Below are 14,757 nucleotides of genomic sequence, written 5' to 3' on the forward strand. Positions count from 1 at the left end.
ATACGCAAATTTGAAACAGAAACGCTGACCTGGACTCATCCGTTTGTCTTATCTAGGGAGTTGCCCATCCTGCCTCCGCCAGGCGCATTTTGCGGAGCTGTTGAGCATTCATTTGCTAGTGGTGGCAAACGTCTGAGAACGAGGATCTCGAGGGAGTGGGGGAGGCAAAGGCAGTATCATACAATCTCCACGGTGCCATGAACCAGGTATCTCGTGACTGGGACAGTCTTCTTCTGACCACGGCGGGCAACACGACCGAGGGCTTGACTCTCGACGCTTGGGTTCCACTGGGGCTCGAGAATGTAGACGTGGTTAGCAGCTGTGAGGTTGAGCCTGGAAACACGGGAAGTCGGGTGGTTAACAAGGTTGGGATACCTAGGGGTTGGCGGAGATGGCACGTACCCGAATGCACCGACACCGGTAGTCATGAGCAGAACTGGAACGGAGGTGCCCTCGTCAGACACAAAACGGCTCATGTTGTGCTGTCTTTCTGCCAGTGTTTGCCTGCCGTCAATTCGTTGATGAAGGATCTTCATCCGAGTGAGATGGAGTGCGACCAGGTCCAGGGTTCTTGTCCAGCAGGAAAATACAATGCTAGGTGAGTTGGTGTAAGCTTGGTTCTCAAAGACTTCTGCTAGTCTAGCAGAGCCGACGTACCTCTTCGTGTCTCTTGGGGTTTGCTGGAGGTCGTGGATCAGGACTTCGATTTTCGATGAGACTCGTGAAAGATCGAAATGGTCCACCTTGTCATTGCTGTCGTCACCGCTATTTGGCGTCAGGGCGTCTGATTTTGGACTTAAATGCCCACCACAATACAAGCACGAGGTCTTGTTCGCTGATCTCTGGTCATCGGAGGGGATGCACTCTGGACAGATTACATGCTCACAGCCATGACGGAGTTTTGGAGGTGCTGCATCAAAGGCAGGGACCGGTATCCCGCACATGGAACATTCAATATCAACACTTGAACCTAGAGCATAGAGAAACTCTTCCCGCTCTAGCAGCTTGTCTCTGCGGCCATGTCGTTGGAAAGGCTTTTGGAACGTCCCTTGGTTGCAGACCAAGCGAAGCTGGAGCTGGACTTGGAAGATACCAAAATGGTCCCGTTAGTCTGCACGTAAGCCGGCTTTGTGATTGATCCAGTTGCTCATGGCAGCAGCGGTCTTGTCACAGCGGTTTCTTTCCTCTTGGGAGAGCGTGATGTAGTGTAGCGTTCCTCAATCGGAGGCAGCTCGAGCATCTCTTTTGGCCTCCTCAGGCACAGTGCCTCGAGCAATAGAGTGAATTGCCAGGGTACAGTATGGGCATCTGGCGAAGACGCATCCATGATCTTCTTCTTGAACATGGCCCGGTTTTGTAGCTGGTCGACTGGTAGGAAAGCAAGGAGCGACCCGAGCTCTTCCAGCTGGTTCTGAATGGGAGTAGCTGTGGGCACCATCCGAAGTTTGCGCGGATTTCACACGCTGCCTTGAACAGCGTTGTCTGGGGTCGCTTGATCAAATGTGCTAACAGGCAAAACTAAAGTCAGTACAAAGTATGTGCTCCTATAGAATTGGGAGGTCACTGACCCTCATCGACGACAACCCTGAACATTCAATCTGAAACAATGCACTTTTATCCTTTGCATTGTTGCTAACCGCCACCGTATTGTATGTAGTGGAGACGAGATTGCTGTTGAGGTAACTGTGAATGCTGATATTGCGGTCTTTGCAATAGTGTTTCGCTATGGTAAGTGAGAAGTCAAGATGCTTCGGCAATTAGAGAGATGTTAGAGAACAGGTTCAGTCTGTGGTCTCGATTAAGGCCCGGTAGTTAGAAACTTACTTCTTGATTTCTTCCAACCACAAGTACATGATGACTGCGACTGGTCAGCAAGATTTGCGAGAGCGTCTGGTCAAAATATTCGCGTTGGGAACACACACCCTGCAAGGTTTTGCTGGTCTTGTTAGCAAAATCCGCCCTGGGCCCGGCAAAGACTTTAGGTTCTTCAAAACCGGGGAAGTGAATCAACTGCCTGTTCAGATACTCGATGTTTTCGGTGTCATATTCGGGGTCTTGAAGGTACAACTTGGCAGTGCTGCTGAGATAAAGCCCTACGGCATCGGCATCGGCAGCAGATCCATATATGTTGATGTCCACTCGTAGCTTTGCCTGGCCAGGAGTGTGTGACTGGTAAAAGAGGCTCTGTATTTTCCCTATTTGGGAAAACGCCTTCACTTCGAAAAACCTGAACTTGTTGAACAGCGAAGTGAGAGCTTGTGATACAGCCTCATTCACCTGGGCGAATATGTGATTATCTGAGAATATGCGCATCAAGTAGTCGTCGTATTTGATGACAGCAAATGACTGAACATGCTCGTTATTCAGAAGCCTGTCTCTGGACTCGGCCAGGTTACCAACCAGCTTCACTTCGGCATGGCTGATCTAATGGACATTGGCGTTAGTTATAGACAATGGAAATGCGACGACCCGTGGCAGATAACCGTGAATGCACACAAGAACTCACAGTCCCGTAGCAACAGAAGCCACCATCTCCACTTTTTTGCTCCTCGATTTCCAGCATCTCAGCTATACCAGGTGCTATGGGATCATCTTTGATGCCACATAAAGTGGCCCAAGCCTTCATTTGACTCCATGTGTCCCCTAGTACTGCTGGATCTATCATGGGCTCTTCGTTGGCATTCTCAAATAGTTCGCTAGTGATAGGGTGCGCTCCAAATGAGTTACTGTTGTGAATCATTCCCCACTGGGAAACCGCCGAGGTGCTTGGAGTTGTGAGGCTGCACAGGTCAAAATGTCAGCAATTTTCCCTCTCGAGTAACAGGCAGTATGGCGGATCTCGTTATATTTCATGAGGACCGATTCGGTAGGTCGCTTCATGGTCTTCCTCCATGGTGGAAAGGGTGTTGAAAGGAGTATAGTTTTCGAGGCCTGGTTGCTTAGCAAAGAATTGCGAGAGGTAGGTAGCTGGACTGTGACTGGGGATTTTGTATAACAATTCAATCACTTGCTGAGACGCAGGCGGGAAGGCACGAGGGTGCACTGCCCGGGGGCGGACCACAGGGCGAACCACCGAGCCTTCTCACAAACTGCAAGCCAAGAAAAGGTCGCCTTGATCTTTGCATTTGTATTTTACATTAAAAAGTTGAACCAGTCCCGCGTGTCCTTTTGACAAGCAGGCTTTCGACCTGTCCATGCACCGCAGTGAGCTTGCATTGTCCGCCCCAGGTTTCCAACATTCAACATGGCCTCGCAACCGACTCAAATACAGCCTGGAAATGCCTTTGAAACCACGCTCAAGAAGTTTCGAATGAGACTGAAAAGAAATTTCAGATCACTAGCCTCGGTGAAGTGAAAAGCGAGATTTTGTCCATCCAAGCCGAGCAGCGCGACGGGGAAAGCAGATGCAGGTGGGCAGAATTCAAGGGTTCTTTGAAGCCATGGAGCAGTTTGGCAAGGTTATCGAGGTCTTTGTCAACAGCAACGGCATCCTCGCATTTGTCTGGGTTCCTCTCAAGCTTTTACTTTTGGTAAATCTCAGCTGTACCACACTGATAACCGATTTCCACTCACTGACCCCTTGACCAACAGACTGCCAAAAGGTGGCACCGACGCATTCGATTGCCTGCTTGATGCTTACAGCACAATCGAGAAAATTTTACCCAATTTTAAGAAATACCAGCATATCTTCGGTCAGATACTACAGTTCAATCGGTGCTGTCCTCGATATGGGAACCAATTCTTGATTTGCAAAGAAGAGCTCTACGCATATTTGCAAAGTCGGGTAAGTAGGATACTCATAGGATCTCCATGGTAGCGAGTAATCCACCGGGTCAGGTCATGTAATTAATTCGCGTATCTTAGCGGTGAATTTGATGTTTCGGCCGCTGTGGAATGACTTTAAGAGCAGGCTTGGGGCACTCCTCGGTGACCTAGAACAGCAACGGTCGTTGCTTGAAAGCCATGTCAACCATACTCATATCGAACACTCGGAGCATGACAGAATTAAGTTCCTCGACGAGATTGATGAGCAGCGGAGAATGCGTGATTCTCAAAAGCTATTAGCCGTGCATCAATGGCTCCAAGCTCCAAGCTGCATTCGAGATCACGAGGAGCACCAAGACGTGCGAGATGCACACAGTAATGGCACAAAGTACCAACTTGGACTCTGGCTGCTAGACAACGATTACGTCAAGACTTGGACATCCAATCCTTATCCTAGAACACCGTTTCTTTGGATATACGCAAAGCCCGGGGCTGGTAGGTCCTGCCATGCTTACTCTCACCATTCAAGATAATTGTACATGGCTGATACTTCCTACGCGTAGGTAAGAGTGTCCTTTCATCAGCCATCATCGACCAGATTCAGGAGAAGAAGAATGGTCTTGTGGAGTTCTTCTACTGTAAAGATCAAGACCCGGAGAGAAGAACATTTCGATCCATTGTCAATGCTCCCTACTTCAACTCATTGACCAACAGCGCGACGTTATCCCCTATTACTATGGCGCTAGGGATAAAACGGGCGAATTACACCTACAGTCAGAGAAGCTCACCAAACAGTTGTTTCACGAGCTCCTAAAAACCAGCTCCAAAACCTTTCTGGTGATCGACGGCCTTGGACGAGTGTCCCGACAAGGAGAGAGGGAAGCTTATGAACCTTTTGATCGAAACGATCATCTTGTGTGAAAATAAGAATCCTGGTAAAATCCTGTTGCTTCTTGTAACCCGGCTTGAGCCAATATCAAGAAGCGGATGTCTTTACTGTTGGTTGAAGACATGGAGCTAAATTATGATGATTCAAAGATGGATAGAACAGACGGCAAGTACTCCCCTATCAGATGCTCAGCAGAACGATTTGAAAGTGTCTACTGACTAACAGCCAAACTTTGGGAATGTTTCTATTTGCCAAGCTTGTAATGGAGAACTTGCAAGGCAAGCCATCGTTAGAGAGACTCCACGAGAAATTGCATCCGCGTTGCTTCCCCGACAAACTGGAACAGGCGTAACGTACATTATAAGCGAGTGAGCCATATAAGCGAGTGAGCCACTTTTTCGACGCGACGCGACCCTCCACCTACAACGTACCACTCACAACAACCAACTATGCCTGCCACCTTATACGAAGCTAGGGTAAACTTAACCCTTGAAGCTCTTCAAAATGACGAAAATCTAAGTGTACGGGCCGCTGCTAAGATCTACAACATTAATCGTATACCTCTTTCGCGGCAACGCGCTGGCAAGCCTGCACGACGCGACACCACGCCTAATTCGAAGAAGCTTACTTAATTAGAAGAGGATGCTATTATTTAATATATTATTAAGTTAAATACGCGAGCTTTTCTACTAAGATTACGTAGTATAGAAAATATAATTAACTAACTACTACGCGTACGCGACGCGCCCCCTATTGGCAAGCTTTAGGCATATAACTTCGTTAAACGCTAGCTATAGCTCCGTACGCGTTTTACGCGTAAATACGATTATTAAAGGGCCAAATGCGAGGATTTAAAGGTTATTACCAAGTGGTTTACTGTGACGAACCCCTATCCAGAACCTCTGAAAGGGATATCGGTTGAAGGCACTTCTGAATAATCCTGGTTCGGTGCAGCTAAACAGTGCACAACAAGATGTCTCGATGTAAACACTAGATGCCGTGAATACAACTTAAATTGCATACTGCGGAACTGTCTATCTACGCCAGCCAGTTCCTCCGTATATATAGACCTGTGGACCGTGGACCGTCGTCTTGTATACGGTCCTCGGTCCGCTCCGTATTGGCCGATACTGGACCGTGGACCGTGAGCCCCGCCGCGGTCCCCGGTCCCCATCTTATTGGTCCGTCTGATCTCCTGGACCGTGAGCCCCGCCCGATGGCGCGGTCCAGTCTTGATTGGTCCTCGTGGCCCCACTGTCTTCCAGAACCGTGACATGATGCTCCCCCTCCAGGCCGAAGCCCCTGCGGCCTAGTCTTCTTCCACTGCGCGTGCAGAAACGTCATTGTAAGACTGAACAGTCCTTCGCCCTTGCCTCTCGAATCCGCTGCCGTGGCACTGCCGTAATGCCGTGTTCTACCTGTTTTACCTCCGGGACCCCTTGCATCATGGCTCCCGAGTCCTCACGGTGCGCCGAGTGCGTGCGCCGTAAGATTCTATGTGACGGGTCTGATGTTGGCTCCGCCCGTGGGTGTATCTTCCTTTCCTTCCTGTACCGTAATTGACCGTTCGATAGTGACCCGAACGATGGAAGAGCAGGATAGGCTCGAGCGTGAGGAGCAAAGGCTTGAAGACCAGCTCTCGCAACTGACTGCCCAGCTTATCCGGGTAAAACGAACACGCCGCTCCCTCCGTGCTCGCGAGGAGCGTCTCTTCGCGCGGGGTATCCAGGAGGAGGATGCCCAGGTGGCACAGTCTGCCGCTGCGGCGCCCCCTGCTTCTTCGCCGGGTGCTCCTGCGCGGCCGGACGCCGCTCAGGATACCGTTCCGTGGTCTCCTCACGTCCCGGACCCTTCCTTAGGCCTTAACTGGCCTTCCGATCTTTCCTTCGATCCTAGCGTGGTTGGTCCTTCCTTCCTCGCTACGTTAGATACCGCCAGTGGTGCGCCTTCCACTTCCCAAGGTGCCTGAGGCGCGTGGTACTACTTATATTTGGTCCCCTTTATACCTTCTAACCTCGTAGTGTAGTGTATAGTACGTCGACTACTACGTCGAAGGCGCAGGTTCGATTCCTGTCGAGGTTCTGGCTCCGTCTTATAGTATCTGGCTGTGGGCCGGGGCCGAGTCTTTTTTGCTTGCTTGGGCTTTGGTCGGTCCGGATATCGTTAGTGGAATTCTTTTTACTTATTTAGGCAGTTAAGGTGTGCCTGTAGTTCCCACGAGTTATCTATAGCCGGATATTCTAACTAGCTAACTAAATACTTTAATTGGCCTTCATTAAACCGTAAATCCAGTATCTCTTCCATATCATACTCCTCTTCTTCGTCCTCCGCCACTGCCTGTATATTAGCCTTTTTTGCGTGTGGTGCGGGTTCCAAAAGTAAGATGTGAAAGGTGTGTAACCGTAGACGTATCGTACTAGGTAGCTTTAATTCGAATGCCGTCTCCGATATCTTCCTCTTAACCTTAAATGGTCCCACTCTCCTATGGTCCAGCTTCTTACTAAGTCTTTTAGTACGTAAATTACGTATAGAAAGGAATACTATATCTCTCCCCTTAAGGCGAGGTCCCTCGAGCCTTTTAGTATTATAATATTTCTATATCCTTTCCCTTATAAACTCTAGTTTTTACTTAAGCTTACTATAGAGTATATATATCTTATTTACCTTAACCCTAGCCCTAGGCACCTTAACCGTAAGTCCCTGCCGTAAGTCTGCCTTATAGCCGAAATTCGTAAAGAACGGTATAGCTTTAATCGTTTCGGTTAACGATATATTATATACTAGTTATACCGTAAATAATAGTTTAACCTAATTGTCCTACTCGAAATTAATATAATTCCGTAAGTATTATTCTATAATTTAGTTAAGCCGTTTTATCTAACCGTTTATCTAAGGATAATAGGCCGAAGATACTTTACTTACTACCCTTAGCCTCGTTATTAACGCTTTCCAAAATTTCGATACGAATTTAATATCGCGGTCCGTAATAAATTCCTTTAGTTATATATATATTACTATAATATACTATAATATTATATTCGCCAGTTATTTTACCGATTAAGTCTTTTTATAAGGTAGGAAGTATACCTATTTAATAAGCCTATCGATTACCGTTAATATACTATTATATTTAACGCCGGTTACCGTATCTTTAAACTTTAGTAATTTAATAATAAAGTCTATTATAATTAAACTCTATAGCCGTTTTATTACTAATAGTAGCTCTAAAAATCTATAGGGCTTATACTTCGTAACTTTTATTCTCTCGTACGTATAGTATAATTAAATAACTTCCTTAACGTCGTCCTTAATCCTTAATTAATTAAAGTATTACTTAATCTATTTTATAATCTTAGTAATATCTATATATCTTTTAAGCTTCGATATATAAATCTTTATTATTAATACTATTTTATTACCTAACTTTATATACGCTCGATTCCTATACTATAGTTTTCCTTAATTATTTTTCTAAATACCCTATAGCTTTAGCTTTTCCTACTAATATTACTTTATAATATCGTTACCTAACTTCCTTTAATATTTATTAAAAATAGCTTTTTTACAATATACTACGTAATACTTTATTTACGGCTATAATAAATACTTAAAAGTATTATCCGGCGCCTCCTTAAGTAATAATAATAACTCCCTAAATATATTTTTATAGTAATCGGCTCGCCGGCTAAATACGTTTATCCTAGTATTCTCCGAGCCCTTTTTATAGTTAATTTAAAAATTAAATTCCGAAAGAAACTTTAACTATCGTATTTACCGTACGTTAAAGACCTTTATAGTAGTAAAGTACCGTAAGTTCTTATAATCCGTATAGACCTATATTTTATACTTAATACCGCTAAAATATAACCTTTACTTTTCGAACGCTTTGATAATAGCAAGTAGCTTCTTATTATAGATTAAGTAATTCTAACGTGCTCTTTCGAGTTTCTTCGAAAAGAAGGTTACCGGGTATAGTTTACCGTTATCGTTTTACTACTTTAATTATTTATTAATCGTATAGTCTAATATATCTACCTCGACTTTAAATAGTTAATTAAGGTTTAGTAATTTAAATATTAAGTCCTTTAAAATAATTTCTTTTAGCTTCCGGAAAGCCTACTCCTTTTCTTACCCCTACCGGAATTCTATATCCTTTTTAATTAAATAATTAAATAGCTTCGCAATATCTATATAGCTCCGGATAAATATCCGATAAAAATTTATAAACCTTAAAAATTCTTTAACGTATATTTATAACTATAATATAAGCTAGTCCTTAATTACTGTAATTTTCCCGGGTTTTATACGTACTTTATTTAGTAATATTAAATATTTTAAATATATTATTTTTTATATATAGAACTCGCTTTTCTCTTTATTAATTAAAAGTCCGGCTCCGTATAGTACGTTAAGTATCTTTCGTACGTGCCGCTTATACTTCTTTAAAGTACGTAAGTAAATAAAAACGTCGTCGAGATAATATACTATTATCTTATTAAAGTATTTCCGTATCGTATAGTTAACGAGAGATTAGAACGTCGCGGGCGTATTAGTTAGCCTAAATAGTATTATAAAATATTCGAAATAACTATAAAGTATACGAAACGCTATTTTTTATTCGTTTTTTTCTTTAATCCGTATATAGGCGTACCCGATAAGTATATTTAAGCGTATAAAGTATTGCGCCTTTATTAGTTAACTCCGTAACTTAAATATTAATAGTAGCGGGTAATTATTTTTTACCGTTTCGTTATTTAATTAACGGTAGTTTATATATAGTTATAAGCTACTATTTTTTTTCGGTACGAAAAATATAAGGTATTTTACTAGCGATATAGACTTCCTAATATATTTTTTTTTTAAATTTTTATTTAAATATTTCTATAGTTCTTTACTTTACTTATCGTTAATATAATAAATTTTAAATAACCGTAATTTAGTTTTTTCTTTTAACTTAATTTCGTAGTTTTACGGTCCTTACTCTAGAAGCCCTTCTAAGTACTTAGCCGTAAAGGCTAAATATCTTTAATATTTTACTAGTACTACCTTTTTTTTACCTTTCTTTACGTTATTATAATAGATATACTTATTAACTTCCGATATTTCTATTAATATTATTAACTTTACTTTTTCGATTTTACCGTTTATATCGATAAAATATATTATTATTTCCTATACTCCTTACGGTAGTATTATAGAGGGTACTTATCCTATACTTTACTTTATACGTACTTTTAATCTTCTATCGTTAATTAAATACTTTTAAAGCTCTTTTAGTCGTAAGTAACTACTATCCCTCTAATTAATATTTAAATTATAGTTTTTATATTATAATTACCTTAAAATTATATTTTTCGAGGGTCCTATATTTATAATATTAAATATAATTAATATTATTTTTCTTTCGATTATAATATTTAAGGATAGTATTTCCCTATAAACCTTTTACGTAGAAAATAGTTTTTATATAACGATTTATTCTTTCTTTTTCTTATATAGTATACGGGCCTAATATACGAACTATAGCGAAATTAAATTCGTTTTTATATTACTATCTATTAATATTATTACTTAAAGATCCCTCTATCGTATAGTAACCTAAAGGCATTTATTTTTCTTACTTTCTCCCTATATAATAGCGACTTCGCTAACGAGCGCCGAGTCGTTATTCTATACCTTCGCTTTATACCGATACTTTCGAAAATACCGTTTATAATTCGTTAAAGGTTAACGGCTTCCGCGAAAGGCCGTAAATCGTTTTTTAAATAATTATATTATTTAAGAGCGTTCTCTTACTCCGGGTTAACTAATAATACAAAGTCTCTTAACTATATTTACTTAGCTTCTTTCTATCTTCCGTCTTTAGTATTTTCTTATATTTATACCCGATAGTAGTTCTTTTACTTAATTTTAAATATCCTAGCTTAATAATATCGCTTAACCTTCTCTCGTAAATATATAATATAATTTAGATTTAAGTACTATCCTAGTATTACCTTTTCCTACAAATATATATTATTATTTATATTTTAACCGTTTACGTATTTAACGTAATACTTTATATATTTTAATACAATCTATATAACTTAAAGGCTATCCTTTAGTTTAACCGGGTCCTAAACCTTTTATAAAATATAATTATTTAAATCCTCCTATTAAGCTTTTTCTTACTAAATTATAGTCCTTTTAATTAGCTATAGCTTACTCTTTTTACCTACCTTACGTACTAGCTAGTAGCCGTATAGCGATTTACTTTAATAGTATTTTATATATTTATATATAATATATTAAAATTAAAGTACTTTCCGATATTCCGGATACTTAAAATAAAGCTATACCGTATTTTCCTTATAAGGTATATATTATATAGGTATTAATATATTTTTTAGTAACTTTACGATTTTAATATTAATAACCTTCTTACTTTTTTAATACTTTTCTTAACTTTTATATAAAAGCTTTATAGGCTATAATATATCCTATAAAATAGTAATTCTATATTTATTATATTACCTCTTTAGTATCGTTTACTTACTAAGTATTTACGCGAGACCCTTATCTTTAGTAACTTTTATAATAATTTCCGTAATAATCTATATTATTTAATTTTATAAAGTTTATATTTAAAGATTTCTTTTTTTATATTTTACTTTTAGCTTTTTTAATATTTTTTTTATTTCCTAGAATTTTATATTTTCTTATCCGGCGTACTAATTAGAGTCTTCCTCGGAGTTTACCGCTCCGCCTTATTAATATCCGATAATTATTACTTTTATAATCCTCGGTCCTTTCGATATAATAATTAATGCGATTTCCCTTTTTTATCCGAGCCGTTTAGGTATCCTATAGTCTTTTTTAAAGTATTTTACTTTACTATAATTAAAATATTTAAAGTTATTTTTACTTTAACCTCGGCCTTACGGCCTTTACTATTATATAGTATTAACGTTTATTAGTCCCGAATATATAGTACCGGAGTAATTAGTACTAAAATATCTCCGCTTACGCCTATCGTTAAAGCGGTTACCGTTAAAGTATCCCCTATAGTTATTACCGTAATTATCTTTACCGTTACCTCCTTTCTTTTTTATATAATACTTAAACTGCCGATCGTCGATCTATATAGTTATAGTAATATATTTATTAATAATATTAGGCCTTATCTCTTTATATAATTTATCCTTTACCTTATCTTTAAAGCTATAGTAAAAAAGCTATATTAACCCTTTATCGTTAATAGCGTTACGTAGGTTATTAATTTTAAATTAAGCCGCGTAGTTAGCTACCGAGCGCGTCTAGCGTAAACTTAAGAGTCTATCCTACGCGTACTTTACTTTATTATACTTTTTAAATACCTTTTTAAGTTTAGCTTTAAAGGTATAATAATTCTTAAAATATTTTATAATAATTTTCTTTTAATCCTCCGGCTCCTACTCGTAATAGTCGTTAAGGATAGGCTCGAACTATACGAGAGCCTTATCTTTAAGCTTAGTAGCCGCGAAAATTACCTTCGACTCTTCGTTAGTAAATTAATTTAAGTACTAACAAAAATAAATTTTAAACTAAATTAAAAACCCTTTAAGCTCTACCTTTTCTCCTCTATAGCGCTCCGGTACCGGAAGTTTAATAGTCGACTTAAACGTAGCCGAGATAGCGAAAATCTACTCCCGGGTTTATTAAGCTTCGTCCTCGAGCTTTTTAAGACGCTTAATAACCTACTTTACGGTAAAGGGTATAGGTTTAGCGGAAGGTCCTTCGGCGTTTAGGCTAGGCGGGACGCCTCCTATTTAAACGTTTTTAGGTCCGGCTATAATAGTAAAAAAATGCCTTTAACTTATCCGTAATAGAGTTAAAGTAAGTATATAACGTATAACGAACCCTTATTTAGAACCTCTAAAAGGGATATTAGTTAAAGGCACTTTTAAATAATTTTAATTCGGTATAGCTAAATAGTATATAATAAGATATTTCGATATAAACACTAAATACTATAAATATAACTTAAATTATATACTGCGGAACTATCTATTTACGCTAGTTAGTTCCTCCGTATATATAAACCTGTGGACCGTAGACTGTCGTTTTATATACGGTCCTCGGTCCGCTCCGTATTGGCCGATACTAGACCGTGGACCGTAAGCCCCGCCGCGGTCCCCGGTCCCTATCTTATTGGTCCGTCTAATTTCCTAGACCGTGAGCCCTGCCCGATAGCGCGGTCCAGTCTTGATTAGTCTTCGTGGCCCTACTATCTTCCAAAACCGTAATATTTACGCTTATACGGAATACTAAAGCTAAGTACAGTATTATAAATAACAATATTTATAATTTCGACGAGACTAAGTTTATAATAGGTATTATCTTCGCGGGTATAGTAGTTATTACTTCGGACGGCTTTAGTAAAGTAAAACTAGCTTAGCCTAATAACCGCAAATAGGTAACGGTAATTTAAGGAGTTAATGCCTTTAGCTAAGCTATCCCTTCCTTTATTATTTTAACCGTATAGTACTACCTTAATAACTAATATACTAAATATAATCTACCGTTTACTTAGCGTATTATAATTACCGAGAATAGCTAGATTATTAATCCGGTAGGCCTAGATTAAATTAAGTACTTTAACTATTATATAGCGTCCTATATAAAAGATAAATACCGGTTATTAATCCTTAATAGCTACGAAAGCCACTACTCGATCGAATTTAAGCGCCACTATTAGTAAAATAATATTATTACGCTCTATATACCTCTATACTCCTTCCACCTCCTCTAGCTACTCGATATTAGCTACTTTGGGCCGCTAAAATAGGCGTACGGTCGCTAAATCAAGGACTTAATATATATATATATTAACTATATAAGTAAGTTCGAGTTCCTCTATACCTTCCGCGAAGCCTTCTTCGCCTCTATAATAGAAAAGAATATATAGGATAGCTTTACGGGTACTAGATTTATACCGTACGATCTAGAGAAAGTATTTTTTAAACTAAATATAAAGCTTTGTACGCTAATACCTCTAAACTTACGGCCCGGTATTATATAACCTTAGGTCTCCTAGATACTATATACCCCTCGAGAAACTAACTTATAATTAACGTTTATTAAGACTCGTATTATTAACTATTAAAATAGCTTCCCGACTTTAATATTAGCTACGGTAGACTAGCTTATTAAAGGTATAACGGCTATAATACACTAAGTAGCTTTCCTTCGTTTAGAGGTCTCTTCGCTCCGTAAGGCCAATAAGGTACTAAGTAAGCGCCGGAGAGCTAAAAAAATATATGTAAAGCTTGGAGGGTCACTTACTATACAAGAGGTACAGAATCTACTGGATCAGAAGGCCGTGGATAGGGAAGGAGTGCAAGAAACGCAGCCGGATAGTAGTAATGCAGGGGGGGCTCGTACGAAGGTTTAGTGCTGTGGTGTATGCGGTAAGCCTGGCCATAATGCACGCACTTGCCAGGAGGCTGCAGAATCATCTGATTCAGCTGTTTCTGATGTAATTGTAGTTAGTTCCTAATGTTGGTGTGTTACAATTGAGGGTATTTGTAGTAGGGTAGTGAAAAGTGGCTCACTCGCTTATATGGCTCACTCGCTTATAATGTACGTTAAGCCATCATAACTCCCTTGTCACGCTTTGGATGTGCGATACTGATAGTTTACCTGCAGGTATGGTTGGTCGTACTCTAGAGCGCATCAGACGTAACCCAACAAGCATGAAGCGGAGCAGGCTCATAGTATCTTGTCCCTCATGATTTGTTCCATCCATCCCCTACGATGGCGAGAAGTGCAAGCGGCCATTGCTATCCACCTAGAGGAGCAGACTGTCCGATATTCAAGATGTCCAGTCGTACACATCAAAGAGATTTGTGGCCCACTCATTATAATTCTCAACGAAGGAACAGAATTGAGTTTGTTCATGCTACGGTGGTACAGTACGCGTGCTCCGTATCAGGTTGGCCGAAGATGAGACACAGCTGACACCTGAATTGGTCGTTACATCGCGAATCAAAGCAACTACATCGATCGGTTTCCGCAGAGCGTGCCATGACCATGTTGTGTCTACAGTACCTCGTATTTGAGTGCTTTACACCCGAATGGGGGGG

General features: G+C 40.0%; 3 protein-coding genes and 1 non-coding gene across 4 annotated transcripts; 2 read left to right on the forward strand and 2 right to left on the reverse strand.

Moving 5' to 3' along the window:
* Positions 1-176: 176 nt before the first annotated feature.
* QC763_0114080 (uncharacterized protein) lies at positions 177-944 on the reverse strand (the record flags this gene model as incomplete). The annotated part of the gene is made up of 2 exons (XM_062906515.1): positions 177-333; positions 403-944. 2 exons carry the CDS (start codon positions 942-944, stop codon positions 177-179), a joined length of 699 nt encoding a protein of 232 aa, XP_062761167.1.
* A 688-nt stretch (positions 945-1,632) lies between these two features.
* Positions 1,633-2,980, reverse strand: QC763_0114090 (uncharacterized protein; the record flags this gene model as incomplete). Its single annotated transcript, XM_062906516.1, has 3 exons — positions 2,507-2,980; positions 1,921-2,419; positions 1,633-1,683 (listed from the first exon to the last, which is right to left on the reverse strand). Exons 1-3 carry the CDS (start codon positions 2,530-2,532, stop codon positions 1,633-1,635), a joined length of 576 nt encoding a protein of 191 aa, XP_062761168.1. The 5' UTR covers positions 2,533-2,980.
* A 2,958-nt stretch (positions 2,981-5,938) lies between these two features.
* QC763_0114100 (uncharacterized protein) lies at positions 5,939-6,907 on the forward strand. The gene is made up of 2 exons (XM_062906517.1): positions 5,939-6,179; positions 6,229-6,907. Exons 1-2 carry the CDS (start codon positions 6,059-6,061, stop codon positions 6,621-6,623), a joined length of 516 nt encoding a protein of 171 aa, XP_062761169.1. The 5' UTR covers positions 5,939-6,058; the 3' UTR covers positions 6,624-6,907.
* Positions 6,666-6,736, forward strand: QC763_0114110. The gene has a single exon. It is a non-coding gene; the product is annotated as a tRNA-OTHER (tRNA).
* Positions 6,908-14,757: the final 7,850 nt, after the last annotated feature.

This window comes from Podospora pseudopauciseta (genome assembly GCF_035222475.1).
Source record: "Podospora pseudopauciseta strain CBS 411.78 chromosome 7 map unlocalized CBS411.78m_7.2, whole genome shotgun sequence".
In the NCBI taxonomy this organism is placed as follows: domain Eukaryota; kingdom Fungi; phylum Ascomycota; class Sordariomycetes; order Sordariales; family Podosporaceae; genus Podospora; species Podospora pseudopauciseta.

Excerpts from the sequence above, each read along its gene's own strand:
- QC763_0114100 (XM_062906517.1), top strand. The coding sequence starts at position 6,059 with ATGCCGTGTTCTACCTGTTTTACCTCCGGGACCCCTTGCATCATGGCT. Across the intron at positions 6,180-6,228 it reads GTCTGATGTTGGCTCCGCCC|TGACCCGAACGATGGAAGAG; the intron begins GTGGGTGTATCT and ends ACCGTTCGATAG.